The sequence below is a fragment of the Plecotus auritus genome (genome assembly GCF_963455305.1).
Source record: "Plecotus auritus genome assembly, chromosome: 10".
NCBI classification, from domain to species: Eukaryota; Metazoa; Chordata; class Mammalia; order Chiroptera; family Vespertilionidae; genus Plecotus; species Plecotus auritus.
In genome coordinates this window covers 54,346,233-54,368,795 of record NC_137785.1, presented here as the reverse complement: position 1 = coordinate 54,368,795, position 22,563 = coordinate 54,346,233, and the positions used below count along the sequence as shown (strand labels likewise).

The following is a 22,563-nucleotide window of genomic DNA, read 5'->3' as shown; positions in this document are numbered from 1 at the left end:
TGTTGGGAACCAGGCCCAGTTCCATACTGAGTCTCTCTTCCTCTACTGCAATAGTGTTTTGTTTTGTTTTCTTTTAATTTTTTTTTTTATTGATTTCAGAGAGAAGGGAGAGGGAGGGGAAAAGAGAGAGAGAGGAGAGAAACATCAATGAGGAGAGAGAATCACTGATTGGCTGCCTCCTGCACACCCCGCAACCGGGGCATGTGCCCTGACTGGGAATCCAACCGTGACCTCCTGGTTCATAGGTTGATGCTCAACCACTGAGCCACACCGGCTGGGCTTGTTTTGCTTTTTAAAACCTATCTTTGCCGCTTTAACTTCAGTCTGTTCTCTTTAAACTGCTCTTTTTTCCCACCTGGCAGGTCGGTGAACAAGTCAATTTCTCAAACTCTGCCAGATCTCTGCCCATTTCCTGGAGGTGAGGCTGGGGCGTGTGGGGAGGTTTCAAGAGAAAGCTCCTGTGGTGAGGAAAGCTCCCATTTCCGGGCCGGGAGGTGGCAGAGGGGAGGAAGGTAAGCCCTCCTGCCCTGCTGGGCGCCTTCACATCCAACCCCTGACACCGATGTGTTGGGCCAGGGCTGTCCTTGCTGTGGGCACACAGCCTCTTCAGACTCTAGACTAGGGGACCTCCCCCCCGCAAGGCTTTTGAGGTCCACCTGGGATAGGGTTAAATCTCGCACTGCAAGCTCCACTCGGCGGGGGGAAGATTTGCCTCCCAGCCCAGCACCTTGTCAGGCCCAACTGTCACATTGCACTTGCACAAAATAGTGTCCTCCACTTGGAAACCTGAGGTGTGCCAGGCCAGGGACCGGAAGGATACCTAACCCTCAGCCCACGTTCCAGGTAAGGACATGGAGGCTCAGGAAAGTGAAGTAACGTGCCCACGTGCCCCAGGTAAGAGGAAACGCAGGTCGCTACCTGTCCCTCCTAAACCCGCGCGTGATCTCACTGCAGGCACACGCAACATACCCAACCCCTCACTTTGCAATTAAGAAAAGTCACTTGAAGGGCTTTTGAGAAAACAACAAATCCCTAGGTATTGTTTATCTTTTGTTGTTGTTGTTGCTGCTGCTGCTGCTTAAGCCTAAAACAGGATACTGGGTCCTTCCTCCCAGCCCTCCTTCCTGCCCACCGTAGCCTCAGTAGCCCCACCCACCCACCGGGTGGGAGCAGTGGGAGTCTTCATTTCTCCTTACCCGCTCGGTGAGGGGTCACTTTAGGGATCAACCCCACTCTCCAAAAGCAGGGATCGGAGTGAAGGAGGTGGGCTGGGGAGGATTCCGGCCGCCTGGAAAGAGTGAAAGGCCGCCTGTCCAGCCCCACAGCCGGCACCTGCTACCAAGAAGCTTCCGCCGAAGACACCGCCCCCTGGCCCCCGCCCCCCGCCCCCCGCCCGCGGCCGCGCGCAGAGAGAGCACTGGCCCTTTAAGAGCCGCGGCGACCGCGCGCCGGGAGGAGGGCTGGGAGCGCCCCAGCTGCGCCGAACTCGCCGGGGACGTCGGTCTCCGGCTCCCTGGCTGGCTCATCGCTCTGACCGGCTAACTGCGCCTCCTCCCGGGACTGCGCGGGGACCCGGGCCCGATCGGGCGCGGGACGAGCAGGGTCCCCGGGCGGGAGGCGCGCGCTCTGGGCAGCGCCCGGCCCCGGGCATGGACAGAGAGAGCTGGGCGCGCAGGGGGCGCCGCGGGACCGGGCGGCCGGAGCGCTGAGCCAGACAAAGGCTCGGGAGTTGCAATTGCTCTCGGGAGCCGGGCCCCGGGCACCCAGGCTGCGGGACCCGGCGGCTGGCGGCTCTGGCCGGCCCTCTCCCCCGTGGGCCGGCTCCGCGTGCCCGGATCTGCCCTGCCCGCTTCTCCGCGGGCGTGGGAATTTGCCGAGGGGACCTCTGCGGCTTCGGCGGAGACCGGGACCGGGAGTCCGTCTGCCGCGCGCCCGCCGGGCGGGGAGCCAGGGAGCGTCGCAAGTTTCCGAGCCGCGTGAAGGGACACGGAGCGAGCGATCCCCGCGTGCGGCGCTCCCGGCCGGGCTGGCCGCGCAGAGCATGGGCAGCGAACGGAGCGCGCCCGGACGGCCGTCCTGGGCAGGCAGCCTCTCTGGCGGCCGGGAGGCGGCGGCGCGGCCGCGACTGCTGCCGCTGCTCCTGGTGGCACTGGGCTGCCTGGGCCACGGCGCAGCGGAGGACGCAGAAGTCAATGCCGAGGTAAGGACCCCCGCCCGTACTTCGCCGTGGGCTGGGAGACTTGGGGGGCAGGGAAGGAGCCACGCCCGCAGCCTGCGGCCGGGGTGTAGAAGGCGAGGAGACGAGCCCCCCACTCCCTGGGGATTGGGGGGGGGGGCAGAAAGGGGCCGGGCAAGCTGGCCCTCCCCCAGCTCTCCGTCTGCTGTGCACCTCTTCCCAAACCCTGGGGGCGTAGGGCTTGCCTCCCTTCCCTACCACTACAACCCTGCCCTGGGCGCTGATCCGCCCCAGCCCCCGTCCGGGAGCCGCTTCTGACGCCCCCAGCCCTTGCTCCCCTCCTTCCCTCCCTCCCGGCGGCCGATTCCTCGAGAGCCCTGCGGGCGCCGTGACGTTTTTTGCGAGTGGGGTGGGGGCTGCCCCGGGGGTAGCACGAGCTGATCAGGCGGCGCCCCCGCGTCCCCGCCTAGAAAGCAACCAGTCTGGGGTACCCTGAGGCACTCGCGGGGGCCGGGATGGGGGAAGGGATGCAAATCTCCGAGACCACAGACTCGGGTGGAAGGGGCGCTTTGGCGACTTTCTTGGGCTCTTGGACCGAAGCCGCGCCACGGCCAGGTTGAGTCCAAGAGAGAAACCCAGTCTCCCCGGCCTTCCCAGCCACTCAGTTTCTGCGCCCCGGCCCCTTTGCGCAGAGGACGGACTCCGCTCATCTTTTCACCCGGAGCCCGCCCGCCGTCCAGCCGGGGCCCCTGCTCTGGGTCGGTCAGGTGCGGCCTCCCGGGGAAGAGCTGGGTCTATAGCCCGTGCCAGCGGCTCCATGGAGTCACCCAGCGCCATCCTTCGGGGCAGGATAGTGAGGGCACCAGCTCCATTGCCCCAAATTAAAAGTGGGGTCCACTCTTTCCCCACTTCTATATATATATATATATACACACACATATATATTATTGATTTCAGAGAGAAAGGAAGAGGGAGAGAGAGATAGAAACATTCATGGATCGGCTGCCTCCTGCAAGTCCCGCACTGGGGATCGAGCCCACAACCCGGGCATCTGCCCTTGACCAGAATCGAACCTGGGACCTTTCAGTTCGCAGGCCCACGCTCTACCCACTGAGCCAAACCGGCTAGGGCCCCCCTTCTAAGATCCGGTTCCCTTCTGGGACTAGGAAGGGAGAGTGGATGGCAGGGGAAGACCGCCTCTGCGATCGCCGGGGTAGGCTCGGGCCTCGGTGCCCTTGAGCCGGCCTGAAGCCTCCCGCTGCCCCGCTGAGCGCCGGTTCTCCCAGCCCCCAGCGGCTTCCCCACATCTCCCTGCTGCCTGGGAGATTTTCCGATGGAAGTCTGCCTTTCCCCGCCCTACTTTAATAAAAGCTTGGAGGAAGGGCAGGGAATTCCTCCCGGCTCAAGTTACACCTCTCCGCCAGTTCCCCACCTGCTCTTCCCTTGCTCCTCGGCTGGCCAGGGAAAGCTGCAGGGAGCCGGGTCCTGGCAGGAGGTGGAGTGGGAGCCCAGCCCATGCCCGGTCCAGCTGCCTCCCCCTCATTCATAGGGGCAGGCACTCAGGGGGCTTCTGCGGGTGGGGCTTGCCCCTCAGCCTGTGAGCCAGGTACCCAGTGAAGAGTGTCTGGACCCACCTGCCGCTCTCTGGCGTGGAGTGCTAAAGGATTGCAGGCCATAGACCCACCCGGAGCCGTTTTTCATCCACTAAAGAATGGCATCGGGGCACAGGAAGCAATTACGGACCATGCCGGAATTTGGTGGCGGTGCATTATGAAGTGTCATCTTAGATGGCCAGGAGATGAGGTCCTGGGACCTGCGGTCTCTGAGAGTGACCTGCAGCCTCTCTCTTGCGGAGAATTTGGCTTTGGCTGTTGCTGGAAGAGACTGGAAGGTTTAGGGGGCCCAACATGGAAACCAAGGTAGATGGAGGGCTAAAGAGACGGGGGGCTGTCCCTGCTCCTGGAATTGGCTTTGGGGTACAGACTATTCCTTGGAGTTTTGCCAAGTTTGGCTAGATCTAGGCCCAAAGAGTTGAATGGCTTCAGCAGCCAGTGCATTTGCCAGGAGGCTTGAGGACAATTGTCCACGCTCTCTAAGACCAGCCTCAGAGACTCCTGGGCCTGGCCTGCACCCTGTGTCCAGACCCTCCCTCCCCTGAGGAAGGGCTCTGGTCCTCGTCCCAGAACCCCCACAGCTCCAGGCTTCGGGTCGGGTCATGGCTGGCACCTTCTCTGAGCATCCTGGTAACTGAGCCAAGGCCAGCCCCTCTCCCTCCCAGGCAGAAACCACAGGAGTTTCACTAGACTAAGGAACCAGGAGTCTGGCATGTGCCAGGAGCTGGCAGATACCTCCAACCTGCCAAGCCCCTTCCTGGAGAGAGCTGTCTTTCTTTCTTTCTTTTTAATATATTTGTATTGATTTCAGAGAGGAAGGGAGAGGGAGAGAGAGATAGAAACACCAATGATGAGAGAGAATCATTGACTGCTGCTTCCTGCACACTGCACCCTGGGAATCGAGCCCACAACCTGGGCCTGTGTCCTGACCGGGAATCAAACTGTGACCTCCTGGTTCATAGGTCGATGCTTAACCACTGAGCAGCCGGGCAAGGCTGTCTGTCTTGAAGAAGCCACCGCGGAGTTACTCTGCCCTGTCCTACTCTCTCCCTTGGATGGCAGGTGCCAGTCTCCAGCTGTTCTGGGCTGGAGCCCGACGCCTCTGCCTACATGCAGGCCTCACCTGACTGAGGTAGCAGCTGTAGCTCCTGGCCGCCCCCTGCCCCCGCGCCCCTGAGTCCAGGCCCCCCTTCAGATCCGTCCCACTCTTGTTGGCTATGGCACCTGGCCTGCTGAAATGCCATTGGTTTCACCAGAGAAGCTATGGTCTCTTCCCCCTGGCCCCCTGCTCCCCAGGTATAATCTCAGGCCCTCAGCCAGCCCCATCCAGATGACTCAGGCTGCCAGAGGTCACAGGTATGATGCAGCTGCCACTAAAGCATGGGCACACTCATCTTCCCTGGACAGACTCCTTCCTGTGTACCTTTCTTGCCCCTACCTGGCTGCCGAGCAGAATGAGCAAAAGGAAGGGGGTGGGCGGTCAGCTTGAATTCTGATTTTGACCTTCAGATCTGACTGGGGAGCCATAGCCCCAGGTTTCCTGTGCTCCGATCTCCGCGGGCACTTCCATGCTGGCCACCCGCTCCTACACTCTTATTAATACCCTTTCTCAAATACGGAGCAGAAACTGCAGAGGCCTGGGCCGGCCCTTGAGGAAAGTGTGAGCCTTATCATTGACAACCCTTCTCTTTTCCCATCCACCCCTTCTTTTTAGTCTGCTCTCTTTCTGCTAACACACCATCCCTCCATAGTGTGTCTGCAAACGCCCAGAGAACTGGGCTGATGGGTGCCGCCAGGGACCCAGGATCCGATTGGGCCGTGCCCCTCATGCCCAGCCCTTTGCCAGGTCCCTGCTTTGGGGCTGCTCTGGGGTCCCCTCAGTCAGCTGCCTCCTGGAAGGTTGCCCTCCTTGTTTGAACAATGCATCGGTCCAACCTGCACATTCCAACCTTTGGACTAACACCTCACCTTGCTCCACCCAAGAAGGGTGGAGAGGAAATGACATAGAAGCACACCCAGAAATGACATAGAAACACACCCCCCCCCCCAAGAAGCCTTCCTCTGAACCCCAGCACCCACTGCCCAAGTTCTCTGATGCCAACTCAGAAGGGCAATGCTGGCCAGAATGGAAAAGCCCCTCCCTGCTAAGTGCTGGGTTCTGGCTGCCCCCTCCATCCACCTTTTGTTGCTGCTCCAGATGTGCCCTGCCATTGTCACCTCTGCCCAGCTGGGAGCTGGACTTCTGTGACGCCAGCTATGGTCAGTGCACATTAAAGTTGGTGCTATAGATTGAATGTTTCACCAATGCCTCCCCCCCCCCCCAATTCATATGCTAAAACCTAACTCCCTAGGTGATGATATTAGGGCCTTTGGGAGGTGATGAGGTGAGGAATAGAGAGCCAGCATGAATGAGATTAGTGCTCTTAGAAAAGCTGGTCGAGAAAGCTCCTTGCCCCGCCCACCATGTGAGAACAGTGAGCATCCAGGAAGTTTGCAACCAGGAACAGGGCCTGCACAGATCCTGACCACGAAGGCACCCTGAGCGTGGACTTTAGCCTCCAGAACTGTGAGAAATAAATGTCTGTTGTGATAAGCCACACAGCTTATGATATTTTTGTTATAGCAGCCCAAATGGACTAAGATAGTTGGCATCTTCAGATTCGTCCCAAGATTTATATGGCCCACTTTGGAGCCTTCTCCATCACAAAAGGCCCTGGGAAGACTCCATAATGAATGTGAGGACCTGGGACCCTGAAGGTGGCTGAACACTCGAGGCCTGAGGCACACAGTAGGTGCCATCTGGCAAGATGGGCCCCAGAAAGACCTGGTTCCATCCGGGATGCCTGGCCCCTTTGGGGGAGGGAGCACAGAATTGCAGCCTGGGGCAAGAACAGCAGAGGTGTTAGAGCAGGACATGGAGAGACAAGGAGGGTTGACTCAGGCCCGATCCCATTCCCCATGGAGGGACAGCAGGAAACAAGCAAGACTATTCAACCTCCAGCATCTGGGCTGACAGGTGAGGGCCTGGGTCCCAGCCATGAGCCAGCCTTGGTGGATGCCCCCTTCCTGTTGCCATCTGATGGTTGAGCTACCGGAGCCGTGGCGCCTGGAGGCCAGAGTCCAGATCAGCTCTCCAAGCTGGTCCTTGGCTCTGGACACCACCCTGTTCTCCCAGGAGCGACTGCACCCTTGAGGGTGAGAGCCCAGCTTCATGTCCTACACTTGTGGGCATGGCCCCTGGTACATAGGAAATGGTGGCAAAGCAGTGACAGTGAGGAGCAAACGGCATTGGCTACTGAGCAAGTCATTGAACCCATCCGAGCCTCAGTTTCCCTATCTCCAGAATGAGAATAGTAAGAGCATCTACTGGGTGGAGTTACTGGGGAGAGCCCGTGCGTTAACGTAAAATGCTGACTAACCACTGTGCGCAGTGGCCTCACCTGGGCCCAGCAGGATCCCTTGCTTTTTTGAGCACCTTCAACACATGTGGTTCTGTCCTGGGCATGGCCCAGAGCTGTTTTGTAAGCATTTTCACATTTAGTTCTGGTATTGACTCTATAAGCATAGGTGCTGTCATTACCCCATTGTACAGAAGAGGAAACTGAGACAGGGTGAGAGAGAGTCCCCAGCCAGAGGTGGCAGAGCTGGGATCTGCACCCAGTCGGTCTGGCTTGGAGCCTGAGCGCCCAGCCCCCGTGCTGGGTTCAAGGCTGCAGGTCAGAGCCAGGGAGTCATCCTGTGGAAAGGCCCAGGCAGGGGCCTGCTGGGCCCCAGCCAGGTGGGGATGGCCGAACCTGGAGCCTCCCCTCCCCCCCACCCCTCACCTGTCCGGCCATCTAGGCTCTGCCCTGTGGACATCCCCATCTGGGAGATTAACACCTATGAGGGTTTCCAGGTGAGGCCCGGGCCTGGCCCCCAGCCAACCGAAACCACTAGCAAACAGGCCTCTTTCACCCCACCCTGCCCACCCACGGGCCAAAGGACCCTGCTGTTCCTTGCTCCAGGTTAAGGAAAGGCTGGGAGGCCACAAGGTGAAGAGGCCACGAGCCTCCTTCCTGCTTTGGCTGCACAGCCCCACGCCCCCCAGAGCCCCTTCCCCCACCCGCAGCTTTCCCTTCTCAAAGGGCAGTTCTAGAATTGCTTGGATATGGACCATGCTGCTTCTAAAGGTAGTAAATCATCCTCCTAGGACGGGGTGGCCTGGCCGGTGCCCCCTTTCTTCAGCGGCCTTGGGGCTGGTTAGGTCACCTGTGCTGTCACCCCTGAGCAGCCGATGGGGAGTGAACATTTTGCAGAGGAGGGCCAGGGGCTGGGAGAAGTGGTCTTGGTCCTCTTCCGTTACTCCGAGGCCTGCTCTGTGGACAAGCAGGCCGGACCACGGGGCAGATGTTACAGGGGCAGGTTTCTGCTCTGCCTGAGGAAGGGCGAACCGTCAAGGCTGCCTGAAGATGGAACAGGCCACCTTGGTGGCAGTGAGCCTCCCATCTTTTCAGGGGAGGAAGCCTGATGGGACCCTGGCCCAGTGGTGGCCCATGGAGGTTTCAGTGAAGTAGCTGGACTTGATGGCTTTGAGGTCCCTTCCAGCCTGGGACTGGGGGAGCCTAGGCCTGCTCAGGGTCACCTAGCTGGTAGCATGGGCACCTGGCTCAGACCCCATGGACAGGGTTGGGCCGAGCGGGCCTGGGGTGCATGCCCTGCCTCTGCAGAGTCTGCGACTCCCCCAGGCTCATCATCCCGCTCTGTGCCCGGCATGGCCTTGGCTTGCTCCCAAGAGCCCTCAGACTGCGACACAGGTTGGGGAGCGAGCACAGCAAGGCCCTGGCGCCCTGGAGGGTCTGTGCATCCCCGGCTGGCCCAACGAGATGCCTTTGTGCCTGTCCGGGCAGCCCCGCCAGGGTCTGCTTGGAGAGCCTTGGGTGACCGAAGCAAAGCAGAGGCCTGCGGACTGTCCTTATCGTGCAGGTTCTGATAAGGCCGGTGGGAGGAGCTGGCTGGAGGAGCTGGCTGTGATGACAGCCGCAGCCCTCGCCCCCTGCCCCCACGGCTGTGCTTAATGCACAGTATTGATCGATTTGGAAGCTCGTTCCCAGACACACCCTCCCTGCGGGCCTGCCTTGGCATTGTCTCGGCAGTCCTGGGGGGCAGCCCAGCTGACGTGGCCCAGTGCCCAGACCCAGCCAGAGCTGGGGAGCGTGGGGAGGATCAGACGCCCTCCCCCAGGGCTATGCTGGGCGCTGTTCCTGGGAAGGGCCAGAGCCCAGTGTCCCCAGCCTCAGGCCAAGCGGAGCCGGTGCTGCTTCGCAAGCAGCCTGGTCCAGTCGCACTGCTTGTGGGCTCCAGCTTAGCCAGATGAGCTGTGCGACCCTGGGTGGGCCACTCACCCGCTCTGAACCCCACCGTTTGTATAACGGGAATGGGGTTCTTGTGAACATTGACCGGATGGCCAGCCCACAGCAGTCTCAGCCCTGGCCTGCTGCGTGTACGGCCTCTCCTAGGGGCAAGGGGCCAGGGATCCCCTCTCAGACTCCTGATGGCCCCACATCTCCTTGCCTGGGCCCAGCCACTCACCTGAAGCATCTGTGCACACTTGTGGAGCTCAAGGAAGAAATGGCTGAAGGAGCCAGGGTGGGCGGGGTCTTCAGGATGGGCTGCAGGTAGGAGGGGCCTTGTGGCTCCAGAGTTCACTTTAGAACCTTCCCTGCCTCCTACCGAGTGACCCCTGTGGAGGAGGTCCTGCTGCTTACTGACCTCCACAAGCCTCCGTTTCCCCAGCTGAGAAACCAGGTTCCACCTGCTTGGCCCTCCACCTGTGAGACTCTGTGAGGGGAGGGAAAGGAGGCCGCTTGGATAAGGGACAGTCAGTCCCCCTGGGGGAGTAGCAGGAGCTGGGACATAGCCCCTCCCCTACTTGGAAATGGCTCCCCACTTTTGTCCCATGGCGGCAGAGCCCCTCAGGAAGCTGGGGCTTAGGGTGCAAGCAGCCCAGCTGTGCACCCCTTTCCCACACTGTTCCCTCCTGGGCTGTCACGCTTCGCACAGCAGTAAGGGGGAGAGACTCCCTCCTGGACACGGGAAAGGAAAGGCCCACAGTCCCGTGTGGGTGGCGTAGATGGATTGGCAGCTCCCATCCATCAGAGCTGTTGGTCAGTCAGGCACACTCCGTCTGTTTCTTCGCCTTGTCATTCAGAGGTTTGACCTCTGGGCCCAAACTGTGTTTCTGCTTCCCGCCACCCCCTCCCATGCCACCCGGCCTCCGCTTCTGCTTCTCACCCTGGCGTTGGCCTGGAGGCATTGGTCACCAGGAGGCTGAGGGTTCGAGGCTTGGCTGATACCGAAATGGAAGCTCTCGGCTTCCCTGAAACTCAAACAGGTGCTCATCTGTGTGAAGGATGGTCCGTAGGCACCCTTGGGACCTTCCCATCAGCCCCTGAACTACAGCCAGAATTAAAGGCCCCGTGCCCGACCGGTGTGGCTCAGCGGTTGAACGTCGACCTATAACCCAGGAGGTCACGGTTTGATTCCCAGTCAGGGCACATGCTTGGGTTGCAGGCTCGATCCCCAGTGGGGGGCGTGCTGTGGTTCTCTCTCATCATTGATATTTCTGTCTCTCTCTTCCTCTCCCTTTCTATCTGAACTCAACAAAAATATATATTTTTTAAAAGGGCCTCCCTCACCCCCTGCCCTCTGCTGGGCTCTGAGCTCCTCGCTGCAGACAAGCCCAACTGGCTCCCCTCCCCCCACCCCAGGGCCCCAGCCTGAGCCTCCCCCTCCTTACCCTCCTGTCACTCAGCAGACACTGCTAATCAGCCCGGTGCCTGTGATTGAGCTCCCGGAGATATTTTTACCTTATGCAAATAAGTGATGTCAGGTGCCCTCTCGAGTCAGCAGCAGCCCTGCCTCCGGCTGATCCCTTTCCCTGCGGAACTGAGCTGGCCGAGCATCCTGGACCTCAGCTTCTAGACCTCCCAAAGCTTCTTCGGGAAAGTCATCCATTAAGGGTGGCGGGTGTCCCCCTTTAGACACACACCCAGGAACTTTGGGAACAGTTTCCCGTGCTCGGAAAGAGCAGGAGCTGAGGGGAGGTGCCCAGACTGTGCCGGTGTCGGGTGGAGCGGAGGGAAGTGCTCTGGGCCACACAGTTGGGCTGGGCTGGGCTGGGCTGGCAGGGGAGGCCACCGCCTCCCCCAGCTGCCGCGCCCTCACCTGAGATGCGCAGCCCTCAGGCCCTGTTGGAGCCTGGAACCTTCAGCCCCATTGGTAGAAGCAAAAGCCTGCCGCTCCCGGGACAGCCAGACAGCCCCGGCTCTGTCATTAATGGCACATTTGTTGAGCACGTTCCCCTGCCCAGCACAGTGCAAGCGCTAGTGTCCCCACTTAGTCCTCACAGAAACCCAAGGTGTGAGGCAGGTCCTCGGAGAGCAGAGCCACACCTCGACGAGGCTTGGCTGGAGATGTCCCCAGCCCTGTCTGTCCCCAGAGCCCTGGTTGTTTCTCATCCCCCGGCTCTGCCTCCTGGTTCTGTGGCTGTTTCCCGGGCCTGAGAAGCCAGGTGGCTCTGACCGTGTCTCTGCGCTGCCCTCCTGGGCCCAGCAGCGCTCCCTCCAGCGGCAGTCTGGGTGCTGCTGAGCCAGGGGTGTGGCCGGATACCAGGGCCGGGCTGAGGGTGGCACTGAGGGAGCAAGTCCCCGAGGAGCTGGCTGTGACATTGGTGGCAGACAGATGGGGGTGTGGCCCTGGCCAGCTGACACCTGGCTGTCAGCCCAGAGCAGCCACCATGTTCGGTCATCATCCTGCCTTGTGGGCCTGCAGTAGGCCTTCAGGTCCCGTCACTCGGGGGGCACCCGGAGACCCAGGGCGGGCCAGGAAAGCTGCAAAGGACACCTTTCCGTGTGGCCAAGGCCCACAGAAGTCCCTGGCCTCTGTGCCCCAGCCTCCCACTGTGGTCGTGTGCTCATGGCCATGGGGCCATGAGGTGGGCCGCCCAGAGTCCCCTTTCTCACTACAGCTGGGCCAGGCTCATCAGGGATCCCGTCCTCCTGTCATCCTAGTGGGGGAGACAAGTGAGAAACACCTAAGTGACATATGCGGTGTGTCAGATGGTGACAAGTGCAAGAAAGGAGGAGAGGGGGTGCAGGGTACAGCAGGTGGGGGTCTTTTTTAGTGTTGTCAGAGAACACCCTCCAGTAGGTGAGGCTGAAGCAGAGACCTGAAGAACACGGGGTGGGAGCTGTGCAGACATCTGGGAGGCCGCAGCACGTGCAAAGGTCCTGGGGCAGGAGGGAGCCTGGCTGGGTAGATGGTAGGAGCGAGAGCTGATTGCTGAGGTGGGGTCAGGTAGGGAGGGCCTGGTAGCTTCTGTAAAAATTGGCTTTTCCTCTAAGGTAAGAAGTCTTTGGAGACCAGACCTGACTTGTAAAGGGCTTTTGACTGGGCTGTCGTGTGAAAATAGACCCGAGGGCCCCGGCCGGTGTGGCTCAGTCGGTTGAGTGTCGTCCCATGCACCAAAAGGTTGCCAGTTTGATTCCCAGACAGAGCACATGTCCAGGTTTCAGGTTCGGTCCTGCCCCAGTCAGTTTCTCTCTCTGTCTCTCTCCCTCTCCCTTCTTGTCTCTCCGAAATTCAATAAAAACTTTTTTTTTTTTTTTTAAGAGAGAGAGGGGGAAAACCACCGCAGGAGGTGAAAGCAGGGAGGCCGTGGCGGCTCTGGGCGATGGTGGTGGGCGGTGGTCTGCTGCAGGCCGTATGTATCCAGAGCCAGCCATGCTGACCCTGGTGGTCTCTCCTTTGCAGAACTGGCTGCGACTCTACGGCTACCTGCCTCAGCCCAGCCGCCACATGTCCACCATGCGCTCGGCCCAGATCCTGGCCTCAGCCCTCTCCGAAATGCAGCGCTTCTACGGGATCCCTGTCACCGGCGTGCTCGACGAAGAGACCAAGACGTGAGTCCCTCTGTCGGGCCCTCCCCAGCCCCTCCTGGCCCCTGCCCTCCTCCTGGCCTGCTCTCATGAGGTCTTGGCACACAGAGTTACCAGAAAAGCGTGGTCTAGATAAGAGATGACAAACGGTTTGATCCTCTCTGCTAGCTCTGATTGGTTGGGAGTGGTTGCCTGAAGCCTTGTGTTGAGAAAGCTCCTGAGGCCGAATCCCGGCGTGGCCACAAGGAGCATAGGGTAGATGAGTGATGTCTGCCATCACTGATGGGAATGGAGGGACTCGGCAGCATACAGACCTGGGATGGGGCAGCACAGTTCGGCCTTGCTCGGAATGGGACAGGGGAAGTGACGCAAAGCCCCATCCTTGATGAACATGCACAGAACATAACGGATCGAGGACAGGAGGCCTCAGGAGTAACTGTCCCATCCCTGGGTGATTCCGCTGAGAAGGGGCTCACCTTTGCGGAGGCCTCGCTGGGCATCCAGTCTTCTAGGAGAAGATCATTGTACCTATTTTCCTGGTGAGGAAACTGAAGCTTAGCTCGTCTCCCACCACACCCTAAGAGGCAGCTGAAGGCCCGAGGTGGGAGGGTGGAAGGAGGTGGACTGCCTGGAGGAGGCTGTGTGCTCACCCCTCCCCGCCCATGAGCCAGGTGGATGAAGCGGCCCCGCTGTGGCGTGCCGGATCAGTTCGGGGTGCATGTGAAAGCCAATCTGCGGCGGCGGAAGCGCTATGCCCTCACCGGCAGGAAGTGGAACAACCCCCATCTGACCTTCAGGTAGGGACCCCGGCTTCCCGGGGTGGCATCCCTGCCGGGCGTTTCCCCATCACCCTGGTCTGAGGCTTCAGGCTTCCCAGTGGACTTGTCTGGAAGGTTTCCTTTCTCAGCAGCCCCCCAGGGTGCCCAGTATAGACAGTCCAAACCCACTCTGGCTCCCACGCTGACCGCGGCTGCACACCCCAGGCTGTCTTCCTCCTGAGAAGGTCGGGGCCCTTGGAGTGGCTTCCGCTCTCTCCTCCTTCCCTCCCCCGCCCTTCCCCCCCACCACAACACCACCAGCTGCCTGGCTTGGCCTCACTTCACCCGCACACACTGAGGGCCTCCACAGTGTGGGGATGGGGTATCAGGCACCTGAGGGTGGGGGAGGAGAGGGGGCCGGAATCCAGGCATCTGCCGGGTGGACAGGCAGCAAGTCACCTGCAAAAACCCTCAGGCACCATCCTCCTTCGTGCTGAGTCCTCGGGCAAGAAAATTCTCCAGCCTCGAGCTTGTGGCGGTCCCCAAGGGCTCCTCTTCCTGTGTCTGTCCAGCCACGGCCCCACCAGAGCTCCATCGCCCCAGGAGGAGTGGCTCCCACGGCCTCTTAGACCCCAGGCCCCCAGTGAATTCATGGTCCAGCCAGCTTTACTGGAGATCCGTCCAGCACACAGACGCTTCCTCTGGTTTAACGAGTTCATTCATTTCATCCTCACGGGGACACCATGGTGAAAGCGCTAACCTTTACCCATTTTACAGATGAGAAAACTCAAGTTCAGAGAGAGAACTCGCTTGCCCAAAGTCACACAGATAATGGCCTTGAACTCAGATCAGCCTGACCTGGAACCCAACATTCAGAACTGATAGCCCCGTGTTCCCCAAACCTCAGCCATTCACATTGCTCTTTTGGGGTCTTTCAGCTACATATCTGCTGACATTCATTTACTTAACATTTTCTTCCAGAAAATAGGCATATTTGGCACGATGCAGCCTTATTTGGTAATATCCTAATGAATCCCTGGTTTTGACATTCCTTTTTTTCAAATTCTCCTCCAAGTAGACTAATGGCTGATATTTCAGGCATTGTTGTTAAATCAGTTCAGACATTTTCTTTTTGGAGAGAGAGAGAGAGAGAGAGAGAGAGAGAGAGAGAGAGAGAAACATCAATCGGTTACCTCCCACACATACACTGACCAAGCGTCAAACCCACAACTCGGGCCTGTACCCTGACCAAGAGTCAAACCAGCAACCTTTCAGTGCATGGGGCGATGCTCAACCAGCTGAGCCACACCGGCCGGGGCCCAGCTCAGCTCTTATGCACGCGCCTTGAGGCCATGTGTCCTGGCCTCCAACCCAGTGGGTGCCAGCAGTGGGCAGTAGCCCCAGGCCCTGGGTTCACGGGTCTGTCTCCCCGCCCACCTGCAGCATCCAGAACTACACGGAGAAGCTGGGCTGGTACCACTCGCTGGAGGCGGTGCGCAGGGCCTTCCGTGTGTGGGAGCAGGCCACGCCCCTGGTCTTCCAGGAGGTGCCCTACCAGGACATCAGGCTGCGGAGGCAGAAGGAGGCCGACATCATGGTCCTCTTTGCCTCCGGCTTCCATGGCGACAGCTCACCCTTTGATGGCACAGGCGGCTTTCTGGCCCACGCCTATTTCCCGGGCCCTGGTCTGGGCGGGGACACCCATTTTGACGCAGATGAGCCCTGGACCTTCTCCAGCACCGACATGCATGGTGAGAACAGCTGGCCAGGCGAGGGCAAAGGAGGCAGAGCTGGGAACGCAGGGCTGGGAGGGGAGAGCTTCCGCGGTGCGGTCCTCTGGGGCACTGACATTGGGTCCCAAGCTGTTGTCCTACCATCTTCAAGGGGTGGGAGGGAAGAGAAGGGATCATTGTACCCATTGCTCGGATGGGGTAGTTGGAGGCCCAGAAGTCAGAGCAGCTCAGCCTCTTCTAAGAGCAAAACAAGGGCAGGCTCCCTGGCAGCCTCAGCCCACCGTCCAGGGGGCCAGGTCCTGGGCCAGGCCAGAGCTGACCGTGCTGCTGCTGTGCCATCTCAGGGAACAGTCTCTTCCTGGTGGCAGTGCACGAGCTGGGCCACGCGCTGGGGCTGGAGCACTCCAGCAACCCCAGCGCCATCATGGCGCCGTTCTACCAGTGGATGGACATCGACAACTTCCAGCTGCCCGAGGACGACCTCCGGGGCATCCAGCAGCTCTACGGTGAGCGAGCGGGCGGCACGGACACGCGGGTGGACTCTGCACGCCTACCCTCAACCCAGCCCCACGCGGCGCAGGTGCTGCTGCTGTCCCGTTTTGTAGATGAGAAACTGAGGCCCAGAGAGGATTGGTGACTTGTCCATATCACTTAGATGCTGAAAATCAAACCCAGAACCTACACCCAGAGCCCTCACGGTGGCTCCTGCTGGAGCCTGCGAGGAGGGGGCGGGAGGGGGCTCCATCTCTGACCCCCTCTCCTCCTAGCCTCAGTGATATTCTTATTAGACCAGAGGTTCCAGGGCCCCATTCCTCCTCCTGTCGCTCCCAGCCCAAACCTGTCCCGGACTCTCCGCTAATATTGTCGGTTTATCACTTCCCAGTGTCCTCAGGCAGGAGGCACCCCCTAACCCAGGCCCCAGTTGGTGAGGTCTCCTGAGGGCCAGTTTGCTGGGCCAGGGCCTGCGCCCAGTGCCCACGCCAGGCACCTCACTGGTACCGGCAATGCCCACCTTGCTGGGCACATGGCAGACATGCCTCACTGTATCCCTAGCAGCCTGGGAATCAGATGGAATGTTCCTGCCGCTGTGTGTGTCCCGCGAGCCTCCAGTGGAACTGGGGAAACCGGGGCACAGGGACCTAAGCCCAGCGTGGGAAGGTCAACGAGGGGGCTCTATGGAGAAGGATGGAGATCCTCCTGAGGACGGGGGTGCGGGGAGGGGGTCTGCTGTGGACAGACAGGGCCTTTCACCGGGGTGGGCCCTTCGCCTGGGGCACAGGTTTTTCAGGCTGGGCCTGGGGTCCCAGGGTTCTGAGGAGGACAAGGCTGGGTTCTGGGGCCTCCTTCTCACTTCCTTTTTTTTTTTTTAAATATATATTTTATTGATTTTTTTACAGAGAGGAAGGAAGAGGGATAGAGAGTCAGAAACATCGATGAGAGAGAAACATCGATCAGCTGCCTCCCGCACACCTCCCACTGGGGATGTGCCCGCAACCAAGTTACGTGCCCTTGACCGGAATCGAACCCGGGACCCCTCAGTCCGCAGGCTGACGCTCTATCCACTGAGCCAAACCGGTTTTGGCTCCTTTTTTTTTTTTTTAATATATTTTTATTGATTTCAGAGAGGAAGGGAGCGGGAGAGAGAAACATCAATGATAAGAGAGAATCACTGATTGGCTGCCTCCTGCACGCCCCCTACTAGGGATCAAGCCCGCAACCCAGGCATGTGCCCTGCCTGGGAATCGAACCATGACCTCCTGGTTCATAGGTCGATGTTCAACCACTGAGCCACACCGGCCGGGCAGCTTCCTCATTTCTTGTTCCCCCTCCCTGGACTCTACAGGCACCCCAGACGGTCGGCCGCAGCCCACTCGGCCCCTCCCCACTGTGACACCCCGGCGGCCAGGCCGGCCAGACCATCGGCCCCCCAGGCCCCCCCAGCCTCCACCCCCAGACGGGAAGCCGGAACGGCCCCCAAGGCCAGGCCCCCCAGTCCAGCCCCGAGCCACAGAGCGGCCTGACCAGTATGGCCCCAACATCTGCGATGGGGACTTTGACACAGTGGCCATGCTGCGTGGGGAGATGTTCGTGTTCAAGGTCTGGCCCCTGACCGTGCCTCCCTCAACCCCTTGGCCCAGATTCAGAGCCCGAGAGCACCCCTCCCCGCCCCCAGAGCCATGCCCCACCTGGCTGCTCAGCACCCCCACTTCCTCACTGAGCAGCCCTGGGAAGCCAGGAGATCAGACTGAGGAGCCCCAGCCGAGGGATGGGGGATCTCCTGGAGTCCTACAGCAGGCCCAGGGGTCGTGCCCCCCCCCCCGCCCCTTCCGCCGAGGGCTCCCCCCAGTGCTGCCCTCAGGATCTCAGTGCCTCCGTCCGACCCTCCCTGGTCCAGGCAGGGGTGGTCCCAGGTGGTCCCTCTCCCAGGCCGAGGCAGCGCGCACGGTCTGCCCACTCACACCCCCGCCCTCCCCAGGGCCGCTGGTTCTGGCGGGTCCGGCACAACCGTGTCCTGGACAACTATCCGATGCCCATTGGGCACTTCTGGCGAGGTCTACCCAGTGACATCAGTGCTGCCTACGAGCGCCAGGACGGCCGCTTCGTCTTCTTCAAAGGTGAGCTGGGGGGGGGAGGGGGGCGGGGCTGGGTCCCCAGGAGGAGGAGAGCGAAGGGTCTGGCACCCATGGGGCAGCACCTTGATCACCTGTGTCCCAGGGCCCCCCCCGAGCTTCAGTGAGGCAGCAGCTCCCTCAGGACAGGGCTGGGCCCAAACCAAAAGTGGGGAGCCCTGGGCCGTGTGCTGGGGTGCTCCAGGGAACAGCCCTCAGACCCAGAGGCCAGGCGGGGAGCTCTTCTCTACAAGAACTGCTGGGGGTGAATGTTCACATGGGAACGCAGGCCCTTAGATGTAGTGTGACTGGGGTGTGGTGTGTGTTCAGGTGTGAGCGGTGACATGCGTGTACTAATATGTAAACGAGTGTGTCACGGTTGTCCATGAGTGCAGAGTGGGTGTGACACAAGGGTGAGTTGCATTGTGTGTTGTCGTGGGTGTCAGTGCCTGTCCTGTGTATAAGGGTGTGAGTGTTACCGTGTGTGTGTGTGTGTGTGTGTGTGTGTGTGTGTGTGTGCGCACGCGCGCGCAGGCGCACGTGTGTGATGAGTGGATGTGAATGGATTTGTGGGCCCAGAATAACCTTCCTCTGCCCCCACCCTGCGCACCCTTCAGCCCCCACCCTGCTCTCACCACCTCCCGCTCCTCTCTCAGGTGACCGCTACTGGCTCTTCCGAGAAGCGAACCTGGAGCCCGGCTACCCGCAGCCGCTGACCAGCTACGGCCTGGGCATCCCCTACGACCGCATCGACACCGCCATCTGGTGGGAGCCCACAGGGCACACCTTCTTCTTCCAGGAGGACAGGTGAGTGCCCTCCCCACCGGGAAACGTGCCCCTGCTCCCAGGCCCACCCAGAGAGAACCCCCGACCACTGGGGACCAGACGCCAGGCCCAAGCGGGCCCACAGTCTGTGCTTTCGGCCACAGGTACTGGCGCTTCAATGAGGAGACACAGCGTGGAGACCCCGGCTACCCTAAGCCCATCAGTGTCTGGCAGGGGATCCCCGTCTCCCCCAGAGGGGCCTTCCTGAGCAACGATGCAGGTACCCAGGCCAGCACCCTGCCGTCTGCCCAGCACTCTCCGTCCCCTCCCCCACACACAGGGGCGGGGCTTGCCCCAGGCTATCAGACATTGTGAGGACATGTGTGGGGGACACAGTTGTGGCAGGCCCCGGGCTGCTGGGAGCTGCTAGCGCATGACCCTCCTGGTCCTCCCCATAGCCTCACCATCCCGGTTTGCAGACGGACACACTCAACCACGGAGCTTGAATAAAGGGCCCCAAACCCCACAGCGAGGAAGTGGCGGGGTCAGGAGTCCCACCCAGGCCCGCCTGTGTCCAGAACGGGCGCTCAGAACTGCCCTGCTCGCCAGGCGGCCTCGCGCTTGGCTCAGAGCGATGGGCTGGGAGTCCTCCCGGTGCCTCCTCACCCACCCGGAAGGGAAGCCAGATCTCTGTCATTATAACGGAGCGACAGTGAGCTGTGCCTTTTACTTCTCCAGGGGGGTCTCTGGCGAGCTTAAAAGAGCCATAGCCCTGGTTCTGAGGTTCCCTTTGGGCTTTGCGATGGCTCAGGTGATCACCCTGCTTCTGAACGTGATGCCATCCCTCTGCCGCCGCTCTCATCTCCCTGCTCAGTGGAGTGTAGACTCACCCCATGATTCTGGCCCTTCCTGGGGCTGATGGGACGTGGCAAGATGCCCAAGGCCAGAGAGCCGGGCCAAGGCAGTGCTGGGCTCTGCTCCAGGTCCGTTGCAGGCGTGCTGCGTGGCCTTGAGCGAGACACTGGCAGGTCTCATGTGGGGTGAAGCCAGACCTGGGACAGAGGATAGGGTCCCCTGACTGCAGCCTCCTGCCCCCGCACTGCCCTAGTCGGTGTCAGCCCTGCCAGGAAGCACAGGTGACCTTGACCCAAACCCTTCTCTGCAGGGTTTGGGTCAAGGGCACCTGTAATTGGGTAGAGGCAGATTTGAAAATGCTCAGGGAAGCAAGTAAAAAGAGGATATTTTGTGTGTGTTTTGTCATATCCTCACCTGAGGATATTTTCCCATTGATTTTTAGAGAGAGTGGAAGGAAGGGAGAGAGAGACACATCGTTTGGTTGCTTCCCACACGCACCCAACCTGGGGCCGGGGATTGAGCCTGCAACTGAGGTACGTGGCCCTGACCGGAATCGAACCTGGGACCCTTTGGTCCACAGACCAATGTTCTATCCACTGAGCCACACCGGCCATGACAAAAGGAGGGTGTTTAAAGCCAGGGCTCCTTCAGCGTGTCCTGGTCTTCTGCGGGGTTCTCGGCGGATGACGGGCCGCACTCTGACCCCTGCCTGCTTGCCCCGCAGCCTACACCTACTTCTACAAAGGCACCCGATACTGGAAGTTCGACAACGATCGCCTGCGGATGGAGCCCGGCTACCCCAAGTCCATCCTGCGGGACTTCATGGGCTGCGAAGAGCCGGGACCCCGATGGCCCGACGTGGCCCGTCCGCCCTTCAACCCCGACCCCGATGCGGGTGCAGAGCCCGGGGCAGGCGGGGACAGCCAGGAGGGTGACGAGGGCCGCGAGGCCGGCCCAGGTGCCGGGGCAGGGACGGATGAGGACGGGGGCAGCCGCGTGGTGGTGCAGATGGAGGAGGTGACGCGGACAGTGAACATGGTGATGGTGCTGGTGCCCCCGCTGCTGCTGCTGCTCTGCATCCTGGGCCTCACCTACGCCCTGGTGCAGATGCAGCGCAAGGGCGCGCCCCGCATGCTCCTGTACTGCAAGCGCTCCCTGCAGGAGTGGGTGTGAGCCGCCTCCTGCTCCTCACGGTGCTAGGGCCAGGCTGGCCGCGCCTGTGGTTCTGAGACTGCTCCTGGGGCCCCCGGCAAGAGCCTCCCGTGGCTCCCTCAGCCCCTGCGTGGGGCCCCCCAGGCCCTCCAACATCCCTGCCAGCCCTGCCCCGTTGTTTATTTATGCCCGGGTTTTGTTGTTTTGTTTTTGCACACTAACTGAGCATTGGTTTCTACTTTCCTGGCCAGGGCCAGACCCTCAGGGCAGGGGTAGAGCTTTCTAAATGGAGTTTAGCTCCAGACCGGGAATTGGGCCCCCACCCACCTTTGGCGAGGCCACAGCGCCAGCTGAGGGGCGGGTCAGAAGGCGCAGGTGGGAGCCTGGCTGAGCCGGGGAGGATCTTCCCGCAGCCTGAGCCCCAGGGCCTGACCAGGAGCTCCCTTGGTCTCCGCCCACCTACGTCTTCCTCTGCCTTAGGAACAGCTAAGTAGGTGTAGGCTGCCAGGGCCACCCCAGGTCAGGGGGTCAGAAGGGGGAGGTGACCCTGGCTGTGAGTCCATGTTGAGTTTGGTTCCTTCCCAACCAACCTCAAACAACCCCAGCAGCCCGAGCTCCTTGTGCCTAAGAACTCTACCCGCCCCTGGCCAGAGAGGGGCCAGCAGACCCCGCTCCCACGTACCCCTGAGCCCACACCTCCTTATCTGTCTAGAGAAGGGGTTCTGGGCCCGCCTTACCAAGGACCAAAGGGCGTCTGCCAAGGCCCCTCCAGCCGGGAGCCTCGCCTCCCCGGCTGGGCCTCCAGCCCCCAGTCTACCTTCTCTCTGAGCTACAGGACCCACCTGGGCCCCTTCCCGGGGCCTAATCCCATCCTCGCTCACCCGCACCTCCATCCTCAGGGGTCTCGGAACCCCACCAGCCTCAGGCTCCAGCTACCACTACGCCAGCTCTCCTGGGAGAGAGAGGGCTGATGGGTGCCCAGGCTGGGGTGCTGGGTGTCACAGAGCATGCCCACCTGTGTGGGTGCCCACAGCCCAGCATGCACCAGGCTTGGAGGGGGTTCCCTGTCTCCCTGGGCTCTGGTGGGAGAGGCCAGCAGGAGCCACTGGGGCCTGGAGGCTCCCGGGCTCAGCCCTGAGGGCGAGCTGCTCCCTTCTTTTCCTCCCCAACCCGAGCAGAGGTTGGCTGCTGTGGGAAATGGTACTGTATAGCCGGCTCTTTCCCCTCTGCTTCCCGCAGCCCTGACAGTGGTCTGCCCCCCAGAATCCCGAGGCCCCGAGGGAAGAACTTCTCATGGGCTGGCCCCCAAATACGGTCCAGCAGCTTCCGCCCCCTCCAACCTGAGAACGGAGAGCCAGCCAAGGGGGGACGGGGGTCCGTGTCCACCCCCATGTGTGTCTTTCTGTAAATAACCTGCACTGATTAAACCGTATGGCCGGCAAGCGTGGCCTCCTTTGTGAGAGGCCTCGGGCCGGAGCTTACAGCTGGAGGGGCTACAGGGGACGCAGAGTCCCTGGCAGGAGTGGGGGTGTGGGGGGGACTTGTTCCCACACCTAACAGGCCTTGCTCCCAGCTCTGCGGGTCTCCTTCCCAGGGGCCCTGGGAGGGAGGAGCTGGGGTAAGAGTGAGAGGCAGCTGACCTCAATAGCTGGGAGGAGGTTGGGGCAGGGGGCTGGGGTGGGACAGGAAGGAGTGGGGAAGATGTGTCATTCATTCCTGGCGAGAAAGGGCAGGCCAGCTTCCCACACCCTGCACACCCAGGAGGTGTGGGAGGCCCTGCGCCCATCCAGGCTGGGCTCTGAGCAGCCTGAGGACCAGTCTGGTCAAGGAGGAATGGGAAAAGATGCCCCTGTGGACTCCAAACGTCCCCTCAACTCGTGCTCTGCTCGGAGGGTGAGGGGCACCCCAGATCTGCCCTCACATCTTTAAAGCAGCAAGAAGGCTCGCCCGGGCTGGGTGCGGACCAGGCCAGGAGAGCAGGGGACAA

The 22,563-nt window shown here is 60.9% G+C and overlaps 1 protein-coding gene across 1 annotated transcript; it reads left to right on the top strand.

Annotated features, from left to right (window-relative positions):
• The first annotated feature begins 1,891 nt into the window (after window positions 1-1,891).
• MMP15 (matrix metallopeptidase 15) lies at window positions 1,892-22,016 on the top strand. The gene is made up of 10 exons (XM_080645022.1): window positions 1,892-2,200; window positions 12,580-12,728; window positions 13,376-13,501; window positions 14,906-15,213; window positions 15,540-15,701; window positions 17,039-17,292; window positions 17,672-17,810; window positions 18,461-18,611; window positions 18,734-18,849; window positions 20,149-22,016. Exons 1-10 carry the CDS (start codon window positions 2,042-2,044, stop codon window positions 20,595-20,597), a joined length of 2,013 nt encoding a protein of 670 aa, XP_080501148.1. The 5' UTR covers window positions 1,892-2,041; the 3' UTR covers window positions 20,598-22,016.
• Window positions 22,017-22,563: the final 547 nt, after the last annotated feature.